The sequence below is a fragment of the Berghia stephanieae genome, chromosome 1 (genome assembly GCF_034508935.2).
Source record: "Berghia stephanieae isolate SIO BIC M18660-M18661 chromosome 1, UCSD_Bste_1.3, whole genome shotgun sequence".
In the NCBI taxonomy this organism is placed as follows: Eukaryota; Metazoa; Mollusca; class Gastropoda; order Nudibranchia; family Aeolidiidae; genus Berghia; species Berghia stephanieae.
This window is the reverse complement of record NC_088360.1, coordinates 26,292,899-26,307,429: the sequence shown is the minus strand read 5'-3', so window position 1 is coordinate 26,307,429 and position 14,531 is coordinate 26,292,899. Positions and strand designations below refer to the sequence as shown.

General features: G+C 33.9%; 1 protein-coding gene across 3 annotated transcripts in view; it reads left to right on the top strand.

Moving 5' to 3' along the window:
• The window catches only part of LOC144971024 (adenosine 3'-phospho 5'-phosphosulfate transporter 1-like), a 38,021-nt gene extending 24,810 nt beyond the window's left edge, over nucleotides 1-13,211 (top strand). For 2 of the 3 annotated variants that reach the window (XM_078911341.1, XM_078911331.1), the window contains exons 2-5: nucleotides 3,716-3,943; nucleotides 5,123-5,556; nucleotides 8,746-8,979; nucleotides 10,541-13,211. In XM_078911341.1, the coding sequence (XP_078767467.1) occupies nucleotides 3,727-3,943; nucleotides 5,123-5,556; nucleotides 8,746-8,979; nucleotides 10,541-10,984 (1,329 nt within the window). In that variant the 5' untranslated portion in view covers nucleotides 3,716-3,726 and the 3' untranslated portion in view covers nucleotides 10,985-13,211. Of the gene's footprint in view, nucleotides 1-365; nucleotides 590-3,715; nucleotides 3,944-5,122; nucleotides 5,557-8,745; nucleotides 8,980-10,540 lie in introns of those variants that run through there. The other variant, XM_078911348.1, reaches the window with a different exon arrangement.
• Nucleotides 13,212-14,531: the final 1,320 nt, after the last annotated feature.

Genomic DNA, 14,531 nt, shown 5'->3' with positions numbered 1-14,531 from the left:
TATGCATGCTTGTGTGTGTGTGTGTGTGTCCGTCCCGCATCCCCGCTTTTTAATAAGGCGAGCCCGCATGTGTAAGCATGTAATATTTATATGTATGCATGTGTGTGTGTGGGAGGGGGGTATGGTGTAAGTATTTGTGGTGTGTATGTGTATGTTTGTGCGTGTGAGTGTGTGTGTGGGGGGGGGGGGTATGGTGTAAGTATTTGTGTGTGTTTGTGTGCGCGTGTGAGTGTGTGTGTTTTAACGTGTGTGATAACATGTGGAGTTGGTAATTATTATTATTATTATAAACGCTTCCTTTCAGTTTTTTAATTATGAATGTGACGAACGAGTGACGACCAGGATCAATACTAAAGGTGATATATGAGTTACATAGAGCAAATAATGTCAGTCGAACGTGCCTGACGTTAGTGTGGGAATAACCGTTTTAAAAAAAGTGTGAAATCTTAGTGGTCGCCACTGGGCTGTTGTTAAGAGCTGAATCGATATTCACCGTGACGGCATGTGGTGCAGCAACTTGATTGTATGATGTGATTTCACTCCATTAACTTATTTAGTACGTGGACGTATTTGGGACAAGACCGTAGTAGTAGGTTGTTTCTTTTTTAGTTTTTAAATTATTATTTTTGGTGTTTATTTTAATTTAAAAATTATGTAGCAAAACTTACAGCTTTTTTTTGTACATTCTGGTCCTGTTCTGTTTCTTTTCCTTCACCACCTCTTGTCTACTACCACTCCTACTTCTACAACTTATCACTACCTCTACAATTTTTACTACAACTGCTATAATTACTACTACTACTACTACTACTACTACTATTACTACTACTACTACTATTATTACTACTACTACTACTACTACTACTACATACTACTTATTTACTACTACTACAAACTACTATATACTACTACTACTCTATATTACTATCTACTTACTACTATACTACTACTACTATCTACTACTACTACAACTACTACTACTACTACTACTACTACTACTACTACTATACTACTACTATACTCTACTACATACTACTACTACTACTACTACTACTACATACTACAAACTACTACTACTACTACTATACTACTACTACTACTACTACTACTACTACTACTTACTACTACTACTACTATTTTACTACTAACTGCTATAATAACTACTACTACATACTATACTACTATACTATACTACTACTACTACTACTACTACTACTATACTACTATACTACTACTATCTACTACTACTATTACTACTACTACTACTTACTACTACTACTACTACTACTACTACTACTACTACTTACTACTACTACTACTACTACTACTACTACTACTACTACTATTACTTACTACTACTACTACTACTATACTACTACTACTACTACTACTACTACTATACTACTATACTACTACTACTACTACTACTACTACTACTACTACTACTACTACTACTACTACTACTTACTACTACTACTACTACTACTACTACTACTACTATACTACTACTACTACTACTACTACTACTACTACTACTTACTACCTACTACTACTACTACTACTACTACTACTACTACTACTACTACTATACTACTACTACTACTACTAACTACTACTACTACTACTATACTACTACTATACTACTACTCTACTACTACTATTATACTGTATACTACTACTACTACTACTACTACTACTATACTACTACTACTACTACTACTACTACTACTACTACTACTATACTTACTACTACTATTACTATACTACTACACTACTATACTATACTTACTACATATACTACTACTACTACTACTATATCATACTACTACTACTACACTACTACTACTACTACATACTACTTACTACTACTACTACTACTACTTACTTTACTACTACTACTACTACTATTTACTACTACTACTACTACTACTACTACACTACAAACTTACTACCACTACATACTACTACTACTACTACTACTATACTACTATCTACTGCTATTACTTTACTACTACTACTACTAACTACTACTACTACTACTTACTAACTATTACTTCTACTCTATTACTTTACTACTACTACTACTACTAACTACTACTACTACTACTACTACTACTACTACTACTACTACTACTACTACTACTACTACTACTACTACTACTACTACTACTATTACTTCTACTGCTATTACTGTTACTACTACTACTACTACTACTACTACTACTACTACTACTACTACTACTACTACTACTACTACTATACTACTACTTACTTCTACTGCTATTACTGTTACTACTACTACTACTACTACTACTACTACTACTACTACTACTACTACTACTACTACTACTACTACTACTACTTCTACTACTACTACTACTATTACTTCTACTATTTCTATCGTTTCCAAGACTTCTACTACTGCTGCTCTTCATACCTCTACAATAACATCATTCCCACTAAAACTACTGTTCTTCCTACCTCTACAATAACATCATTCCCACTAAGACTACTGCTCTTCCTACCTCTACAATAACATCATTCCCACTAAAACTGCTGCTCTTCCTACCTCTACAATAACATCATTCCCACTAAGACTACTGCTCTTCCTACCTCTACAATAACATCATTCCCACTAAGACTGCTGCTCTTCCTACCTCTACAATAACATCATTCCCACTATCTGCTGCTCTTCCTACCTCTACAATAACATCATTCCCACTAAGACTACTGCCATTTCATTGGTGTTTTTTCATCTCTTCCTCCTCCTCCGCCCTCTTTTTCCTCCTCTCCCCTTCTTTATCCTCCTCTTCCCTCTTCCACCTCCTCCCCCTCTTCCTCTTCCTCCTGCTCCTCCTCCTCTTTTTCCTCATGTCTTTTTATTGCCAACACTACTATAACTTTTAGAACTAATATAAACTGCCATAGCTCATATTTCTTTTATAATAAGATCAATTACAATACGTGGCATTTGTTTTTGTTAACTTATCTACAGTTCATTGTTCACTCCATGCATGTCACCCTATTGCAATTATGAAGTCTGCTGGTGGGTGTAATTACTTTAATATAGGACCACACCATTAGATTTTCATGCCATGCCATGCACAAATTTCGACCAACATAATGTTATCCTCATACTAATATTATTCTCTTTAAAAAAAAAAAATTCTATAGAAGAAAAACAATCAGCTCAGGCTTTATATAGAGATTTTTATTTATTAAAAAATAATACATTTCAAACATTATGAACGTTTATGAGTATATATGATGGTGATGTAGAGAGAAACAAAATAAAGTTGAGGTGGCAGAAATGAGGATGTTAAGATGGTCGCTTGGCTGGACAAGAACAGATAAAGTGAGAAATGAAAGTATTCGGAGGTTGACTGAAGTGAAGAATGTATCAATAAAGATGAGAGAAGATAGATTGAAATAGTTCAGACATGTGAGAGGGAATACGTGGGAAGGAAAGTATTGGATATACAGTTGCGGGAAAGAGGAAAAAGGGACGTCCAAAGACGAGATGGTTGGATAGAGTAAAGGACAATATGAAAGAACTGGGCCTGGGGGAGGATGATGCTATGAACGGAGATGCATGGACATGTGGTATTCATTATGGCAACCCTGCAAAATGCGGGATAAGCTGAAAGAAGAAGAAGTTGATGAAAAGAGACTAAATGTTTATTTGTTCCTTTTTTTCTTCTTTTTTTTACAACAGGTCTTCAAAGAATGGGACTTTCAAGGCTGATAGTGGCTATATGCTGCATGGCAATAATGGTTGCCGGGGAAACGAACGAAAGCAAATCACAGTTGGGTGTAGAGTTGTCATGGTCAGATTTTTGGGTCATGCGGCTTGGATTTAACCTCTTGGGATACGGCTCAATTATCATACCAGCTGCTCTACTGATTTCTCATCTACGGAGATCTCGGTATAACGAACGAGCAGGCAAGTCAATTAATGCTATCTGTACTATAAGGTCATACGGAATACACTAAAGAAAGAAATACAGTGGAATCTGCATAAAGTCAACACCTCTTGTTGGTCCCAAATTTTCTTCTCTTTATCTAAGTGCATTCCATTAATGATGAATCAGGTCAACCTTGCTTAACCCTCTCCTTACCAACTACAGGAAAATCGTCACATATGTTACGATACAACCAACATTTTTCTTATTCAAATTTCTCTTCTGAATCATAAAATTTAAAGAACATGGACAGTGTGTTGTAGAGCATGTTTTGCTAAAGAATGATGTATGGCAAGAACTTTACTGCTATTATGTTTGAGAAATAAAAAATCTAGTTGGGTGTGAAGTTTGTGGGGAACATTCTGAAAATGGCTGGTAAGGAGAGAGTTAATTTCAACCCTTCTTTCTGGTCTAGAAGTGTTGACTTTATTATCAGGGTTTCATCGAGTTATAATAGATCTCGATTTCAAATGGTTTTATTTTGTCAGCACTTGGGACAGCTCCTGAATCCAACCACTGAGATGCAATTTTGCATTGTAAATAAATGTTTTCGTCACAAACAAAAGCGATAAACGAGTCATATGTCACTTGTACTTTTGTAATATTATGCTTAGACATTCAATATTGTCAGTATAAGACTTACTTTGACTTGGTAAGTCTCGTATTTGAAATATAGTGAAATTGCAGGTGCCACTTGCTCAATTCAATGGATCAAGTTGCCATCAGCGATATTCATTTTCATGATTAAAAAAAAAAAAGCAGTTGAAAACATCTTATTCCCATCACCATTTCATCTTTAGCAATATGCCCGTAAGTAAACTGCTCTGTTTATAATATAAGAGATTTAGAAAAGTGTAAAATCTGTACCATGTCTGAAATAGGCATTGGTGAAGCCCTCTCCTGGGTCAATGCAAATCTTATAATTTGGTAGGCTAAGATAACCAATTCCTTCTCATGTCATTTCAACTCTAACTCTACCAAATCTGAAGAGGCTTGACCATTCATTGTTGGTGTCATGTAAAAACAGATGAGTTGTGAACAATAAGGAAGAGATCTGAGTCAATTCACTTTGGGAAATAAGGGCCATTTTTTGCTAACAAAACAATAGAAGCTGCAAGTAATGAGATACAAATAATGTCTTTATGTTCATCATTCTTCAGGTCCTGGTTGCTTCTCAAACTTCATTGTATTGTGTGTGTTTGGAAAGGACCAGCACTCCAGTCTGGAGGAAGGGAAGGAGTCCACGTCGAAAGACAAATCTAAAGATTCAGAATCTAAAGAAGCTTTACGGTTATGCTTCTGTGTTGTGGGTCTGATGGGATCCTATCTTACTTGGGGATGGCTGCAGGAACGGATCATCACGATAGAGTATGGCCGGACAAATGACTCACCTGGGGAATACTTTAAAAACTCTCAGTTTCTGGTGTTCATTAATCGTATTCTGGCATTTGCGATGTCCCTAATGGTGATATTCTTCAGGTCCCAGCCACCCCATAATGCCCCTCTTTACAAATATTCCTTCAGCTCATTTTCCAACATCATGTCATCATGGTGTCAGTATGAAGCTCTCAAATTCGTCAGTTTCCCCACTCAGGTTTGTGGTTTACATTTATGAGGTTGTATTTAGCTGATGTTTATGTTTTTTTTATCATGATAATTTTGTTTTTTTTTTTCTATTTGTTTCAAAAACGAACGAAGATAACAAAGGATACTAAATATAAATCAAATTTTAAAGTAAAGTAAAGAGCAATCTGTACAGATAATTAAAGAATATATTAGATTAATAGATAACCCAGATTTTTAAAATTTAGCAAAGGCCTTCATCGCCCTTAAGGTATTTCTTATTCTTTGTTCTGAAAAGTTAATGTTGAGGGGCATTTTCACACTGTTGCATTATGGTAGATTTCATTAGTACTAGTATTGGATGTTTTTATTTTTAGGTGAACGGTTATGAACTTGATATAACTTGAAACCAAATCAACACACTGTCATCATTCTTTCTTCTTTGCGTCGGAAAATCATTCTAGACTTTTGTAGATACACGTTTTAATGGGATACCATTTTTACCTATTGATTTTTTATATAGAATTAGCACCATGTCATAAGTGATCTCATGCTTTTTTAAAACTCCAAACTGGCACTGGATGGAATCTTGTGTTATAAGTAAAGAGAAAAAATCTAATGTGTTTTATGGTAACCTTTAACCTTTAACCTTTAAATACCCTTCAAAGTGCAGACAAGTTTAAAAAGTCACCCCTTTTTGTTAGTTCAAAGTCAATAGGGATGAGCTTAGACAAAAGATAACAGAAGCTATCTAATAATTGATACAAGAGATGTTAGGAGACACTTGGTTATATATAGCTAAAAAGAGAATTATTTATTTATTTTATCTATCGAAATTGTTATAGTTATTAAGACTAACTGTAATTCTAAATGTGGGACAAAGTTCAGTGTTTTTGTTGTTGTTGTTGTTTTTTTTGTTTTTTTTTAAATACTACTAGTAAAAAGCCCGCAATTTCGCGGGGAAAGAACTATTTTCATTCGATATTGCCTGAATCATTTTCTTGATTATCTTGATTACGATTAGATGCACACTTTAATCGATGTGCTTGTCGCTGCCATGCTTTATTTGGCATGATTTTAGTTTATCAGTCAGTAGATATCAATATCAATAAGTCATAAGTCTTTACCACGCTTGACTTGGGAGGCCTTCCGAAAGCTCCAACAAAGGGAAACAACTTAAATAATATTCCCTCAACTAACCCCAAGAAAAAGTAAAACCTAGAGTACCTCTAACTAACCCTAATAGGATAATAAACACCCTAGCATTATGACTAACCCTAATAGAAAAAAACCCCTTGGACTGCTTTGCACAATACTTCACAAATTAAAATGGCGGCCGAGAATCAAAACAATGGTCAAATTAGGAAATTTTAAACTTTCACAAATCTATCAAGGTTTGTTCTAGAGTTTTAAAAATGCTTCTATATGATGACAAATTGAATAAATGACAAAAGATCTACGGTGAAAATACAAATTGAAAGAATACTGGGGATGTAGGAGCTTTCGGAATGTCTCCCCCCTAGCACCTTTACTAAGACTAATGACTAACCCTAATAGAAAAAAAAAATCCTCACAAATCTATATGGTGACACATTGAATAAATGAACGCCTGACAAAAGATCAATGGTGAAAATACAAATTGAAAGAATACTGGGGATGTAGAAGCTTTCGGAATATCTCCCCTTTACCTAGCAGACATGAAAAATATCAAGTTTGTTCGGGCTAGAAGCTAGACAGATACAATTGACAGTTTGCCGACAACGTTTAACTACATATTTCCCAGGGCAATAATTATCACATCGATGGCATAAAAACGACTGTAGTATCAGCAGTAATATTAGTAGATGTTGTTAATCGGTGAAACTTGTTTAAAATTAATGTAAATCCGAATACCTTCATGTGATCAAGTGAATAATATCACTATGAATGCCACGATTTGCTGAAAAATGCCAACACACACACACATGTATACACCACATACAACACACACAGAAACACACACACACACACACACACACAAACATACACGCAATTAGAACATACTACTTCATAACAACACTGATCACCGCTAAATCAACAACACAACGGAAGTAATGATAATACTTGATGTCATAAATAGATGACGCAAACTGACAACTTTTTACAGTGTCAAAATTAGTTGATTTTGAGAGTCTTAGTGTCCTCGGTACATATTTTATGATATCTGTTTGACTCAACGAACTTTCAAACTGACTTTAAATTATAAAAGGAAATCAAGTTACCTGTTTATCTATCTGTAAAAAATATATATTTCTAATTTTCAAATCTTTCAGTAGAGTTGTGCGCCGTATCATTTTTTTTATTGACTCAAATAAGCACAATGTTCTGCACAATGCTATATTTTTTAAAGAAAGGATGAAAAAGCACCCCTTGACTGTCTTAGCACTTAATTGTTGTCTTTTGCCATCCTTGTTTATAGAATATCAAACACATTCTGAATGAATTTCCCATAATTTTCCATCCTATACAAACATCAAAATGTTTCTAACTTAGAATGTTTAATGTTCCAATTTCATAACCCTCACCTTATAAACAAACAAACAAACTAACAAACAAAAATAAAACAGCAAAAAACAAGCATGTGTTTCAACAAGTTTAATTTCGTGTTTGGAATTTTTCTCTTGACTTTTGGTCTTTGAGATAGTCCAAGGGGGAATAACCTAAATAAGGTTTCAATATGAACTAGGACTGACCACGAATGCTCTGAAAGGCAAAAGCCCCTTGGTAATCAAAGCTGTAGAACCTCCTTAAAGGACGGCCATTACTAATTAAATGATAAAGAAAGAAAAATTATATATGATCAATAACTTACATATTTACTTTTCTCGTAAAACAAAACATGTTCTTTTATTATTGTTTTCACTCTATAACCATTTCCCTCTTTAATAAACTTTTATTGGCATAGTATTAATAAACATGTTCATCAACATTTTTAACACGTTTTATCAAGATATTTATTGTCATTACTTGGCTCCCCAATTCAGAACAAAATAAAAAAAAGAGGTCATTCAATCACGTGATATATAAAAGATCAAAATATTTATATATAATTTTGCAGTTTGAAAACTTTGTTTTTATTTTTGATTCAACAAAATTATTTTCACCTCCTTTTTCATATTTATCATTGCATTGAAAGCATAAAGTCAATTTAACACACGTAAAAACCTTTTTTCTTTGTCAGGTTTTAGCAAAAGCTTGTAAAGTCATCCCAGTCATGTTGATGGGCAAGGTGGTTTCCAACAAGAGTTATGACTTCCATGAATACGTGACTGCTGGTATGATCTCCTTTGGGGTCTCCCTATTCTTACTGACCAGTGACGATGCTGCGCGACACAAAGACACCGTCACCGTTACATCAGGACTTGTTATGCTCATTGGTTACATGTTGTTTGATAGCTTTACTTCAAACTGGCAAGTAAGTGTGATATTCTTGTAGCAACAAAAATGTGGCTGTTTGAAATTTGTGTTCTGTTGACGTTTTTTTAGACTAAAAATACATGGTAGGTTAATTTGTGGTTGAACAACTAGGATAGTTTCGACATTTAACTATATTTGACTCACTGTTTGCTTATCTTTTTTTTTTTTTCCATGAGCAAGAAACTTAGCCTCTTTGCTTAGTCTGTGGTTGTGCACTACTGATGACTAAAAGAAACATTTCTGATTAGGATGAATAGGGGAAGTTGTTTTTTTATAAAGATATTTTATGGCCTGGAAAATGTAAGCCCCTTGTTTTTTTAATAATGTGTTGTGCTCTGTGCGGCCATGTGGTCTTGTGGTATGACACTTGAATTTGGACTGGAAGGTCCTTGGGGTCCAGTCCCTGTCTGAGCGGCGCATAGTTGAGTCTGTGGAAAAGGCTCTTTACTCACATTCTCTCACCATACTCAGGTGTAAAATGAGTACCTGGCCATTAACAGCTTTGTCTCTGTCTGAAAAAATTGCCTAACATGCGTCATGTCTCATCCCACATGTTAAATGTTGCTGTTGGACCCCTGGTATACTGCTTTGAGCACATTTAGTAGATATTGCGCTGTATAAAAGCTCGTTTAATTTTTCTTTCCTTTTACTTTTATTTTTTTAGGATACAAACCTGGTCCAATCTCGCATCATTTTAAAATCTTATAAGCCTCCTTTCCATTTTCCAGTGAGAGGGTAATTGGGTCTTTCTAAAAACTCTGTCATTAGTTACTCTTTGATACTTTAGTGTCCTCTGCATCCTATTCAGAAAGTAGGAAACAATTATTACTGTCTGTATCACGTTACAGGAACGCAGATAAAATTTCCCTAGTCTGATTTTATCTTGGTAACGTTTGAGCGGGTTTAAATTCTAGGCTTTTATCTATTGACTTTCCCAACATGTCCTTTTTATTGGTGCTGGCATTACCTAAAACTGCCACAGGCACTAAGTAATGTAAACTGCTTCATTGACACATGCTTCTATGTTTATTATTTAATACGGGATAAAGGAACTTAAACTATTATCAAATAGCTTGCTTCAGGAACTGTTTCTTTCATATCTATTTTTTTTCAACATTTCAAAATTCAACCAGATTTTTTTGTATCATAAGAGATTTTCCTATTGAAAATCTAACTCTATTATAATTTCATAGTTTTAAATCCTTTAAGGGTTTTTTTTTTTTTTGTACCTTTTCTGTTATTTTATTGATAGTTGTAAGAAAAGTCTAAGAACTGACCTCTTTAGAACAGCTGATTTTGACAGTTGGTGTAAATTTTAATTTTTTTTTATTTCTCTCTTAAACCAGGGTTGATTGTATAGTAGTGTGTGTATGGGTAAGTGTGCATATGAATGTCTGGGTATGCGGGTGTATGAGTATGCATCTGCTATTATATTCCTTACTCAATGAGTGTTTGTTAAACGCCATTGAGGTCTTGTCAGTGAATAAGTTGGCACTATTTGAGTATATCATTATTATTTATCATTATAAGTATTATTTGTTGTTCTATTCCTTTTTCAGGGTGAATTGTTCACAAAATACAAAATGTCAAGCATTCAAATGATGGCAGGCGTCAACATGTTCTCTTGTCTCTTCACCTTTGTGTCCCTGATGGAACAAGGCGGCTTCATCGAGTCATCCGCATTCATGGTGAGGCACCCAGAGTTTATAATCAACGCAATGGTCTTGAGTATCTGCTCTGCCACAGGACAGTTGTTTATATTCTACACCATCGCAACATTTGGTCCAGTAGTTTTTGTAATCATTATGACCATGCGTCAGGGATTTGCTATTTTGTTGTCATGTATTGTCTATGGACATCCAGTGGCCATGACAGGAGTTTTAGGAGTTTTCATCGTCTTTGCGGCCCTGTTCTTGAGAATATACGCTAATCATAGGAAAAGGGTTTTGAAAAGACAGATGGATGCAGCAGCTTCATCAACCAATACTTCTGAAAAGGTTTAAAAATGTGTCATTTATGGCATAATCTGCTAAATTATTTTAACAATCAATTATTTAATTTACTTAAGTGTAGCATTCATCTGTCCAAAAACAAAAATGTAATAAAGAAATAAAAGAATAAAACTGATTAAAAGCAATATTTTTTTTCTTTTATTTTATTTTCTCTCGTTTTAAACAAGGAGACAGTGAAAATTTTATTTGTTTTGGAGTGTGAATGTAATAGTAATACATTGAATTAATTTATATAGGTTTTCCAATTGTCTTTATTCTTAGATAAATAGTCAAGAGAGCGAAATGTTCTCGGAAAATTCCCAATAAATTGATATGGCAAATCTTTATAATACAAGCCATGAAAAAGTCAGAAATTATTTATAACTTGAACTGACATCATTTTTGCATTAAAATAGTTTGTTTTCTTTTTTCTATTTTCTTTTTTTTTCTTTACTATTTATGTTATTGCCTCCACTATAAAAGACAAGGAACTGCCATCTGTGCCTTTAACAATTTGATGAAATAAAATGATTCAATGATGTTGCTTGTTAGATCAATGTTTGCTGCACTTGATTCGTAAAACCATCCAAACAAATGATTTTTTTTTTTTTTTAAATTATATCATCCCTCATGATTTAATGGGTTGTCATAATACTTCCTTTGGTAAAGGATAAACTGGAAGTTTTCTGAATGATTTCATGAAATGTGTCCAATTCTAAACAGCTGTAACGTTATTACTTCGATCTTGAAAGTAGTTATCAAAAGCCATATAGTATTGGTTTTTAGGTACCAGCATTTTTAATTTTTGAAAAAATGTTCTTATCAATAATGGTCTAGTTTCTTACTGCTTAAGAATAAGCATTCTTGAAATACTCTTTCCTGATTTCATTAATATCATGTCTGTTGCAAAATGTGCGTTACAGATATTTTGTAATCTTAGTTTCATTTCTCATCTGTACATTAATAAGAGTTGAACAAATAGATTGCAGTTCTGAAAGTCATTTTTTATTGTGGAATCTCTCTTTTGTTGACCAATATCATAAATAAAAATTCTTAATCAATTTATACACCATATAAAAGCTGTTTAAAATTTTTACGTTTGAAGGATATGGATGAAGCGGAGGTTCTGGTGGCTTCATAATCAGTAAAGACCCCAATCATTATCCAAAGAGAATGAATTTAAATCTATGTAGAGTCTTTTTTTTTTTTCTCTCTGTGGTTCCTTTTTGTTCGTTCAGCACTGATAGGATTGAGGAGTCTTATTTATACATGATGGACACAACTTAGCAGTAAACCAGTGCTCTAGCTAAAGTGTTGCAAACCATTGTCACTGTCACTATTTGTTTTACACTGAAGCAACAGGGATAAATTGTGATTCCTATTCCAATGGCTTTGTGTTCTGAACAACTGAATTTTAGAAGAAAACCAAGCTTTAAAGATTCAGATAACGAAAGCCATCACTTTTCATTTACATATTATCTGTCGGTATTTTCAACACAAAGATAATTCTCATGTTTCCCTGTCATATTAATGAAATATAAGTAAATTTTAAAATTAGATTTCTAGCTTATATGCTACCTATTTTTAATACAATTTTTCACCAAATAGCAATGGCCTTTATGAAATTGTAAAATGTCCAATGTTTAATGCTTCCTCTTTATCCAGTTAACAAACTTTTTCTTGACTTATCTTGAATTGAACATTACTGAAAACATTTTTGAGATCTTATATGATCTATGTAATGGTGGTTAATGAAGATGTTCTCATTCTTAATCGTTATGTTTCGTTTTATAAATATTATAATTCAGCTATTTGGTATTGTGGTATTGATACTCGACTTTGGACCGGAAGGTCCAGGGTTTGAGTCCTGCTCTGAATGGTGCATATTTGAGTCCTTGGTAAAGGCTCTTTACTCACATTCTCTCTTCACACTAGGTGTAAAATGAGTATCTGAACATTAACAGTGTTGTTTCTGTCGGAAAAAAATTGTAATGTCGCCTAACAGGCGTCATGTCTCATCCTTCATGTAAAATGATGTAAAGTGTTATGAGCTTGCTATAGTTATATTGCTAAAGTTGTAAAGAATTCTTCATTTTTAGCGTTCTGATCATATAAATCCTGCTCCCTTTATGTTTCTGTGTTTATTAATGATGTTCATTGGTTATCTTAATTTTCAAATGATAGCATGACCCTGGAGTATTTGCATGAAAAAAAAAATAATTTAAAAGTTATAAATAAATTAACGAATGTAAAAAATTGTGTGCCCTTACAGGGATAATCTTGCTACATACAAGGGTGAGTAAGAAAGTAATGGGACTCTGCTTATTGATTTTTTAAAAATTGAATCAATACCATGAGTCATACCTCAAATTAAAGCTTAACATTAGCCTTAGTAGAATGCTTCTTCCCACCTATTTGTAAGGCCATGTATTCCGTCTTCCTAAAACTGAGGTGACTGAATTTTCAGCCAATTTTTCACTACTGTCTTGGCTTTTCATCTTCTTCAAAGTGATGTCCCCTGATTGCTTCCTTCAGTGGACAAAAAAGATGGAAGCCTAATAGTCTGGTGGATAAGGAGGATGAGACAGCACTGTCCATTGATTAGCTCCCTTTTCCTGATACTTGTGTGTGGAAAGACATTTTCATTAAGAAACAGTTCTCATTCCATCTCCAATCTTGTCTAACTCGATTAATTCTTATTTTCAGTCATTTCAATGTCTATTTGTACCTGCTATCTCATCAAGATAAGTTCTTCTATCAGATCTGATCAATGCTTCTGTCTTTATCTGATTCAATGAGTTGGCGCTGCTTGGACGGTGACCATCACAAGATTTGTCAGATAAAGATATTGTTGAGGGGTTTCAGGTTGGGTGTTGGATTGCATCTCATTTCCTTCTAAATGACGTTCAACCCCCCTAAAAACACTACCTCTACAAAATGCCTGAGTTTTATAAACTTTCCCAAGGCATTTTAAAAATGTTACCCAATGTTCCTTCTTCGAGAACAAGAAATTCAATGACAGCATCCTATGGCTTACAGACATTTGTGGGGGCAGCCATTTTGAACTGCCATAACTTCGTCAAAAAGTGACAGAATTAAATTTTCAACTTTTAGTTTAAAGAGTACACGTGTAAGTTCAATTGAGCCTAATATGACGTCACAGACATGAAAAACTCAGTTGGACATTTGTCCCATTACTTTTTGACTCGCCTTCGTATTTTTATGGGTCTCTATCTAAATCAGTTTAATTTATATCCATAAAAGATATTTACAAAGCTATAATTTTGTCATCCATCACTTTTGTTGGTTTCAATTTAAAGTTTTGCATATGTAATTGACAAATCTCTTTTATTGCTTAAGTCCCCTGCAGTTTTTTCTAAAGTTGAAAGTTGTGCAGATATGCATACTGGATCGTATAAATATATATATATATATATATTTATCTTTAAAGTTTTAAATTGTCTTTCTGAAGATATTGTCTCTGTACCCATTTCATGTCCATTTGATTTGTGCAATTTATCTTCACTCACTCACCCTTCATTCTTTTGTGTAAAGAGAA